General features: G+C 34.9%; 4 protein-coding genes and 1 long non-coding RNA gene across 7 annotated transcripts in view; 4 read left to right on the forward strand and 1 right to left on the reverse strand.

Moving 5' to 3' along the window:
- LOC104711340 (telomere length regulation protein TEL2 homolog) overlaps positions 1-1,456 on the forward strand; it is a 12,233-nt gene extending 10,777 nt beyond the window's left edge. Inside the window, exons 12-14 of the mRNA XM_010428040.2 lie at positions 206-763; positions 854-1,052; positions 1,159-1,456. Coding sequence (XP_010426342.1) covers positions 206-763; positions 854-1,052; positions 1,159-1,338 — 937 coding nt within the window. The 3' untranslated portion in view covers positions 1,339-1,456. The remainder of the gene's footprint in view (positions 1-205; positions 764-853; positions 1,053-1,158) is intronic.
- Positions 1,623-3,882, reverse strand: LOC104711341 (probable ubiquitin-like-specific protease 2A). Of its 2 annotated transcripts, XM_010428042.1 has the most exons (7): positions 3,730-3,882; positions 2,992-3,229; positions 2,724-2,897; positions 2,512-2,640; positions 2,323-2,404; positions 2,132-2,242; positions 1,623-2,027 (listed from the first exon to the last, which is right to left on the reverse strand). In XM_010428042.1, the coding sequence occupies exons 1-7, from the start codon at positions 3,803-3,805 to the stop codon at positions 1,950-1,952; spliced, it is 888 nt and encodes a 295-aa protein (XP_010426344.1). In that variant the 5' UTR covers positions 3,806-3,882; the 3' UTR covers positions 1,623-1,949. The 2 variants fall into 2 exon arrangements, with proteins under 2 accessions (XP_010426344.1, XP_010426343.1); XM_010428041.1 differs by having other exon boundaries at positions 1,623-2,242.
- On the forward strand, positions 5,546-7,288 carry LOC104711342. 2 transcript variants are annotated; one of them, XR_002033433.1, is made up of 3 exons: positions 5,546-5,788; positions 6,687-6,914; positions 7,045-7,288. It is a non-coding gene; the product is annotated as an uncharacterized LOC104711342 (long non-coding RNA). The 2 variants fall into 2 exon arrangements; XR_755261.2 differs by having other exon boundaries at positions 5,590-5,788; positions 6,728-6,914.
- On the forward strand, positions 7,900-8,601 carry LOC104711343. Its single transcript, XM_010428043.1, has 2 exons — positions 7,900-8,071; positions 8,235-8,601. The coding sequence occupies exons 1-2, from the start codon at positions 7,978-7,980 to the stop codon at positions 8,498-8,500; spliced, it is 360 nt and encodes a 119-aa protein (XP_010426345.1). The 5' UTR covers positions 7,900-7,977; the 3' UTR covers positions 8,501-8,601.
- Positions 9,040-9,408, forward strand: part of LOC104715420 (protein PLASTID TRANSCRIPTIONALLY ACTIVE 10-like) — a 4,291-nt gene continuing 3,922 nt past the window's right edge. Inside the window, exon 1 of the mRNA XM_019229991.1 lies at positions 9,040-9,401. Coding sequence (XP_019085536.1) covers positions 9,103-9,401 — 299 coding nt within the window. The 5' untranslated portion in view covers positions 9,040-9,102. The remainder of the gene's footprint in view (positions 9,402-9,408) is intronic.

Below are 9,408 nucleotides of genomic sequence, written 5' to 3' on the forward strand. Positions count from 1 at the left end.
TGGAGAAAGCTATATTTGTTGCAGAGAAACTTGTGCGAGCATCACCTGATGAACTGACTCATATAGCTGGTGATCTTGCTCGAACTCTTATACAGGTTCGCTGCTCTGATATAACAATTGAAGGTGAAGAAGATTCAGCAGAAGAGAAGCGGCAAAGGGCTCTAATTGCATTGCTTGTGACCCGTCCATTTGAATCCCTTGAAACCCTTAACAATAGTTTGTATTCGCCTAATGTTGATGTAAGTCAGCGCATAATGATACTTGATGTCATGGCTGAAGCAGCTCGGGAGCTTGCTAATTCCAAGACCCTGAAACCTAAACACGAGTCACGGGGACATCTGATATCAAGTATATCAGATCCTCAACCTTGGTATTTGCCTAGCAATGCGAGTACTCCGTGGAAAAAGGTCTCCGAGACAGGATCTTTTCACATGAATTGGGCAAATCGATTTGAGAGAGAGCTGCAGTCAAAACCTGGACAGACGAAGAAAGGTAAAAGTCGAAGGTGGAGCCTCAAATCAGCAGACAGAGATCAAAACAGTACTGACTGGTCTCAGAATAGATTTCCACTATATGCGGCAGCATTTATGCTCCCAGCCATGAAAGAGTTTGACAAGAAACGACATGGTGTTGACTTACTTGGCAGGGACTTTATTGTCCTTGGGAAACTTGTTCATATGCTCGGCGTCTGTATGCAATGTGCATCAATGCATCCAGAAGCATCTGTATTAGCTATCTCTCTTCTAGATATGTTACAACGAAGGTGCGTCATCACTTTTTATCTTATTGATCTTATATCCAAGCTTTTTGCATATAAACTGAATATTTGTATACTTGAACCAATTCAATACAGGGAAGTATGCAATCACCCAGAAGCCTATGTTCGAAGAGCGGTCCTTTTTGCAGCCTCTTCTGTTTTGGTCGCCCTTAACCCGTCTTACATAGTCTCAACCTTGGTTGAAGGAAATCTTGATCTTTCCAGAGCTCTTGAATGGATCAGAACGTGGGCTCTTCAAATAGCTGACTCAGACATCGACCGAGACTGTTACACCGTAAGTCATACATTCTCCCACGGAAATAAAGAGTCTGGGTTTTTTTATTAGCTCACAACGTGATCAAGTTACGATTTAGCTTATTCGTTGCGTTGTGTTGTATTAGATGGCTTTGTCATGTCTCCAACTCCATGCCGAGATGGCTCTTCAAACTTCTCGAGCTTTAGAATCAACTGGCGGAAGTAGCGGCAGCAGCACTGGATCAGTAAACATAAGTCTACCTTCTGTTATCTCTAAGCTGACATCAATCAATATCAAACTCCCTTCTTCAAATGTTCATCTCTAGAAACTTCAGTCCCATTAATTTGGCTATAATCGCGTCTGTGTATAGTAACATTTCTTAACTAAAAAACCCATCTGTTAATCGATTTTTGATATCTATTACAAAGTTTTGGGATTTGATATGTTACCATGTTCCTGATTAGTGATTACAGAGCCAGATACCAAACTGATTTCTCTATATTAGGAGTGATGAAAAACAGATTAACAAAATCTGAATCAGTAGCTGACCGTTGTTTCAGCTTTAGATACGATTACAGATGCTAAAAATGGATACTTTCATCTTCCTAAGGTTCAGAATTTTGTCATTTATATATCTGAACTAATCAATGATGCAAAAGATATTAATTGGTTGCCGCTAAACAAGATTAACAACAGGCAGCCCCGGGACAAAAAACATAACAACAGTTTTGATAGATGTATCAAAGAACACGCATAGAAGAAAAAAAACTCTTAGATTCCTCCTGATGAAGTTTGAGATTCCATACCAACTGGTTACTTATTCAGAATCTATTTACTCTTTTGAATCTTTCCAAATTCATCTTCTCATATTCCAAGCTGTACCTAATCTTCTGCGCTATGCTGATGTGTTAAAGCCATTAGAAATTATCTCTTCAGTCAATGAATGGTTCCTAAAGAATCAAGCTTGTCACAGAACTCTTCCAAGTCTTTATGGCTAAACCAGTCCTCTTTCATCTGCAAATCATAAGCGAAACTCGGGCAGGCATTTCAAGATCCAGCAATAAAAGAAGCCACTTATCGTGAACAACTATAAAATGTTTATTGAATGATAAACTTACAAAATATGGCATATCATCAACGCTGAATTTCTCAGGGGCATCTTCTATAAACCGCTGGATGTAGTAGAGGACAAAGCTCCCACATTCCACATCATTTGTCTGCTGTGGAACCTGCAATTATGATAAGTCAATACAGTTCTGAGATATAAGAATCAAGAAATATATATAACTTGGTAGATGCACTCAATTACCACTGGCACATGGAACGGGATTTCATCAACCAATCTTTGGTCTTCAGTTCTTCCCTCAGTTCTATACATGTCCAACACAAACCTGAAAATCAAAGAAGAAGCACAAAACATATTATCAAACAAGCTTTTACACAAAAGTATCATTCTTCTTTGCTGACAACTGGAAAAAGAACAAGAGAGAGTACTCACTTTCTTATATCTGGTTCAAGCCTCTGCGAAGAGTCGGTTGTTTGTAGTGAATCAAGAAACAACATGCATGTGTTATCAGAGTCAAGATCCTCCCCAAAATTGCAAAAGATCAACAAAGTCCAATGGCTCCTGAGGGAAAATTAAAGAAAAATAGTCACAACAGTTGCATTGCAAAAACCATTTCAAGAACATATACGGCAAAACTAACTTACCAGTAGACGATAGGAAGAAAAACGTATTTCTTAGAGAAGATCTGCTTTGTCTTGATGGAATCAAAAACACTGCTTCGAATATTATGGTTTTCGCTTTTGTACATACTGAACCATAAGCAATCTAAGTAGACAAAAGATTTCTTTCTCTCATCCGAGAAGCTCCTCCATACATCCCTATTCACAATACTCAAAAACGTAAGTAAAACCAATTACAAAAAGAACCTACAAATAAGAGTAAAACACACACACAAAAGAGAATATTGCTTACTCTAGGTAAGCTACAAAAGCTTTGGAATTGAGTTTTTTCTGTAGCTTGGAAGCTAAATACTTGCACTTGATCCTTCGTTTAGACCTGCCACGGCGTGTGCATTCGTCATAGAAACAAGGTGCAGTCAATTTCAATATCTCTAACTCCTTGGCTCGCTTCGGTTTAGAAACACGCTTGTTCAAGACAGCAATATGCTTCCAACATGACCTGTGGTGTAAATACTCATCTTCCTCACAATCTGTAAAATCATAGACATATTTGATCAAAACCTGAGAGTTGTTAGCCTCTTCTAGAGCCAGAACCAAAACTGAAACCCAAAAACAAAACTACAAAATCAGAACTCTAAGTATATATAATACATTACAAGAAACCATAGTCATAAAATCCCAAAATTTAAGCCAATGCCTGAAAAGTTCTCACTTGATACAATTCACCAAACCAGAGCAAGTTAGCCCTAAACTTCAAATTTAGTAGCATTACTACAGAGAATGTACAAAGCACACAATACATGAATAGAAACAGTCTCTCGTCACTTGGAAAATTCCAGGGGAAAAACAAAAAAACACAAACCAATTTCAATGTTAAAATCGAAAACCCCAAAAACCCTAATCCCCAAAATTGCGTAAAGCACGAAATTAGAAACCTATGAAAAAACCCCAGAAAAATAAAGACATTTGTATATAAAAAAAAAAAAATCGAGGCAGGGAGAAGAAGATAAGGGAAATTGATAGAAATTACCATCAATGATAGTAACACGTCCAGGACTCGTCACGTTTTTACTATTTTTAACACGATTACTTCGTCTTCTCGACATTGATATCGATCAAAGGAAACAAAAAACGGGTAGAGGTCTCTCAGTGTTTCTCTTCTTCTCTTGCCTACTATTTTTCCCTCTTCTCTTCTTCTCTTCTAAAACCTTTTTTTTTTTTTTTCGATTTTAATATAGCAGACGGATTACGTCAAGGCTCTTTAAGCCGTCGATTTTACTTACTTTGTTCTCTTAGTCAATGGTCAAGATGATTTTGTGTCGCTTTGGTCTCTGTTCTCTAGATATCATATTTACTCAGAATCTTTTTAAGTTTTCTCTAAATATTTTTTTCTTTACAGAAATTATCTATTTCTTTTTGGCAAAATATAGAACCAATTCAAACCTGATTCAAATTTTATTTTTGTTTATTTCAGACTAACTAGAACACTCAAAAATAAACTAATACTAGATATTCACCCGTGGTACACCACATAGCTATTTCTTTTATAAAAAAGTATAATTTATTTTATAGATTAACTATATATATATATAACAAATGTTTAATTTGTATTTTTTTAAAATGTACAACCTTACAAATATAGATATATTAGTTAGTATAGAAATTAGAAAGTATTTTATTAGTAGTATAGAATTCCTACGTTTACTAAAAGTAGGAATGTTATATCGACCGCTAATAATTAACTATGTATGTTTTGTTCATATATTTATAGACAAGTAGATGTTATATTCATAAAATATAAATAAACCACTAAACTAATTGACTTGTGGTTCAACCAGTCAGACTAATTGACCCAGCAACCCGCAAGACTTCCGATTCACCTTCCAGTCCGGTTTTAAAAACATTGTTGTTTATTGATTAGACCGATTGTTTAAGAAATGTTTGTATGGAGAAAATCTTGTTTTGTAAAATTGGAAACTTAATATTAATTGAATTAGTTATAAACTTAATATTTAATGTTAAAGGGAATGGTTCCGATTGTTTTGAAAATTTTATTAGGATAGGATATCTTGTTTCCAAAAATAAAAACTTATATTAATTAATTAAATAAAAACAAATTAATAATTAATGTTAATGGCATGCTTGTAAATAGATTGCAACTCCAGGATTTATTTGCTAAAGGTCTCCAAAAATGTATATATAGGTAGATCATCTGTGAAAAAATGCATCTTCTTTATTCATTTTTTTTTTAATTGGAATTAAGTTAACATGTAGTTAAATACTAAAATCTCACTTGAATTTATATCTGATAAGTTTATTACCCAATAATAAATCAAACTTTTTCAATATAAATCTTATAAATACACATAATGTATTTACTGGTGTGACAAAAATAATTTTGATTTTGTGTTCAATATATGTACTATATATATTTACATTACATTAATTATTCTATAAAATGCCATACTATTAAAGACATTTAATCAAAATATCAAACTATATCTTTATAAGTTACTGAACATTATTATATTCTTAAAAAAAAACAATATTTTAGCCAATGCTAAAACAGGTACATTAATAAATAAAAAATCAATATTTTACATTAAATATATATTTTTTTTCTCTATAATGCTTTTAAATTTTAGTACTAAATTTGATGGAATTTTTTTTTACATTAAAGTAGAAGCTTTGTTTCATTAATGCTGATAATGAAAATGTGGTTAATGGTTAAATCATACTACTAAGGCTATATTTATCGGTGGATCACCTGGATGATCTTGGATCTTTTAAAATTAAAATTAATTGAACAGTACCCATAAGATCAGCCCAATTGATCTTGAATAAGATCTGTTCTAAAGGTGACGTGTCACACTCTCAATGAAAGCTTGGTTACCCTTTATTTTTCATTGGCTTCGACATTTCTTTTTCTTCTTCTCTCGCAAACGGCGCGAAGCGGCGAGAGATTTGTGTTCTCATCACCGTCGTCTTTGGGTTCTTCTTCTTCTTCTTCTTCTATTAAAACCCCAAGAGCCTTTGTCTTCGTCTCTGACCACTTCGCTCCGACGTCTCTGCTACCGCTCACCTTCACGGTAAGTCTCTTCCTATTTTTCTCCTTCGCCGATCATTGTCTTCGTATCTTGGGTTATCTTCATCCTCGGAAATGTTTTCGTTTTTCCTTTCTTGTCAAAGGTTTAGCTGCTTTGATTTTAGGGTTTTGTCATCCTGGTTGTCTCTTGTGGAAAATAGTTATGGACCCATTTCTTTATTGTTGTTCTTTGATGAGTTTGTCTTGATGATTTAACTCGTATTTGTCCGATTTGGGTTTTCTTGTGCGGCGTTGCTTTGATTACTCGATTCCCTGAGATTTTTGAATTCGAATTTGAATTTGAAATGTAAACCCTTCAATTTGATGCTTCTTATATCAGATTTAGGTTTCCTCTTACATCTAGGGTTTTGATTGTTTTGGTTCTGAATCCTCAGTGTCAGTGCATTGGTTCAACCCCTTTGTTTGAATCTTGTGCAACCCCTTTGTTTGAATCTTATGCATAGATTGAGAATACTAGATTCACTGATGTTGATTTTGTTTTCATTGCTTGTAAGTCTCCAAGTCTCTTTAATTCAAGTCGTAAATCTAAGTTAAGCTCTACCTCTTTCTGTTCCCTATTTGGAAGTGTTAATTAGCTGTGTTCTGTGCATGCGTTTCAAGGCTTTCTGGATATTTGTGTAAAGGTTACACTTTTATGCGCTATTGTCTTTCTTCATTCTGCTTCTGTAGTTTTTCGGTTTCCAATTGCACTGTCATGTTTGAGCTTTTGTGCTATTAGATTTGGCATTGTTTGTGCTCTGTTGTGGTTGCTAAGTTATTGGGTGTGTTTGAGTATGTCTCTTGTGTTTAGCGTTGAAAAGAGGCTTCTGGTTTAGCGTTGAGTATGTCTCTTGTGTGGTTGCTAAGTTATTGGTTGTGATTCACCGGACTTGCCAGTACAGAGGCTTCTGGTTCATCGTTCTCTTTTGGTTCGGTTTCTCAGGATGGTTTAAAGAGAATGTCATGAGTTCAGGACATGGTGTTTCGTTTCAGAATCAAAATCAGCAAGCCAGAGCTGATGCTAGTTGTGTTACTACTACTACTACTACTACTAAGAACAAGAAGCAGAAGCAGTCGGTTCCTGGTGCCTTGTTTGATGATGATAAGACTAAAACACACTTTGCCAATCTGTAAGTTACCTTTTTCTTCTTTCTTTACTTCACTTGTGTCTCTCTCTCTTTGAGCTGTTGCGATTTTAAATCGTGGTTGATTTGGATTCGACTGCTGACCTATTGGATTGTGGTTCTTCGTCTTTTATAGGTGAAAAGAAAAGTTAGAGGATAATGATGGAGCGCGCGACGTGAGAAAAACATCAGCCTAGAGTGTAAATTGTAATAGCATCACAATCAATCTTCATCTATTCAAGTGTAAAGAATCTTTAGTTTCTTTCGCTACTTCCGAAGCATACTCTTTGAAACAGTAGTTGAATTTGTAAATACGCCGTTTGTCTTATTATTCAGAAACCAGAATCTAGCAGTAACAAATGTGAGTAATTGGGGAGTTACAGGGACAAAGTTCAACAAGCAGTGAGAATTTTTCATTGGACTTAACCAAGTTAAACGGCGAATTCGTGATAAACAAATTAAAGGAGGATTTTATTGAGAATATTTGGAATAAATTTGGTCATTAATCTATGTATTAATTAAATAAAATGTTTGTTTTGTTTAATTAATTAAGTAATATGTTTGTTTGTTTTTTTTTAAAAAAAAAATTATTCAAAATGTTTGTTTTTTTCAAAAAAAATTTGGTATTGTATTTTGAATTTTTAGTTAAAGATTTTGAGTTTCCAATTAATATGTTATTTTCTAAATTATTATAATTGTAATATGTTTAAGAATATTATATTATTAAATTTTAAGATCCTACACATGTTCTCCTAATAACTAACTCCTTAACAAAAATTCTTAACTACTGATCTTATATTATTTTTATAATATTTATACTTTAAGAACACCCTAAACTGATCTCCCTCCTAAGAGACGAATGGCCCAGTATAATATCATTTAATTGGGCCGATGCTGGTTTCGGCTTAAAAGTAAACTGGTCTGACCCGACCCGACCTGACCTGTTATGTTCCCGCTCTCTTTTTTATCAATCGAGGCGCCAGAAAAAAAATCATCATTTTGTTGTCCGTCTTTTAGATTTCAACTCAAAGAAGAAGACGATCAGATCTAATTGAGTCAAGAGAGAGATATGTTTGGGAGGCTGAGACCGCCGCCATCGTCGCCGGACTGTTTGGAGAGATATCCGGCGAAAATCATCAAAGACGATCCTCTCTCCGTCTACGGTACTAAAATTCACACTCTTTCCAATCTCAGATTCACAGTTAAAAGTAAAACCCTCGATTTCAAGATCCTGGATAATGAAATCAAGAGAAACCTAGAGCTAATTTCATATAGAAGGGATCTAGGTTTTAATTTATTCTTTAATTTCTTTTGATGGGATTGTAGAGTCAACACTGTTGAAGCTTAAGCAAGGATCAAAACTGGAGACTTCATCAGAAACAGAGGGCGAGGAGAATATGTCATCATCATCGTCTCAGGTCTTCTCTTCGGATTCAAAATCAGGAGACACTCATGATGCAACAATGGCTATAGACTCGAGTGAAAGTTCGAAACAGTTGAAGAACAAGAACCCATCTGTACTATCCATGTTTTGCAAGTACAAGAATCAAGCTCAAGCACGAAACATGAAGACAAAGACGACTCAAGAGTGATATGTAAACACATAGTTCATATGTATTGATTGTACTTTGATTATGTACAACTTAACTAGACAACTTTGTTTTGTAAGGAGTCTATAGAAAATATGTAATTTTTTCGTCTTCTATCACTCTCTTAATGATGTTAAATCAGTTTTAAATCAAATCAAAAACACTTGTTATGATCATTTCTCATGTTTTAGTGGCGTCACCTTGTAAAAAACAAAGTACCTATATACAAAATACCTTTAACCCCATGCCTATTTCCAAAAAAAAAAAAACTAAACACTCTCTCAATCATGTGTAGTTGTTTTCTAAATTACTGCATAAAATCAGCTCGAGCAAACCTTGTTGATAATACTGATCAATTAGAAACATTTGGGGTCAAAATTAAACTAAACCTTGACAAATTACACTTTTATCAAATTTCTATAAATATGGGTTAAAATTATTAATCGAAGAAACATAGGTTCGAAATTAAATACATTTATAAATATAGGGGTTTCAACAAAAACTTAACATTTCTTCTTCACTGTAAATGAAATAAGCTTATCCATCCACACACTTACTTCTTCACTCTGTTAAACCCTCAAAAACCCTGAAGAGAGGCGAATGGAATGATGCAGATTTGCCAAACCAATCTCAATTTCACCTTCCCCATTTCAAAAAACCCTAACTTCTGCAAACCCAAATCACTCTCCACCGGATTCCAATGGCTTCAACCTCGCCGTATTGACTTACCCCCTTGCCGTGGCTTCAGCTCCGACGAATTCCCCGTCGATGAGACGTTCCTCGAGAAATTCGGACCAAAGGACAAAGATACAGAGGACGAAGCTCGACGACGTAACTGGATCGAACGCGGTTGGGCTCCATGGGAAGAGGTTCTCACACCTGAAGCCGACTTCGCTCGTAAATCGCTTAAC

The sequence above is a fragment of the Camelina sativa genome, chromosome 9, assembly GCF_000633955.1.
Source record: "Camelina sativa cultivar DH55 chromosome 9, Cs, whole genome shotgun sequence".
NCBI classification, from domain to species: Eukaryota; Viridiplantae; Streptophyta; class Magnoliopsida; order Brassicales; family Brassicaceae; genus Camelina; species Camelina sativa.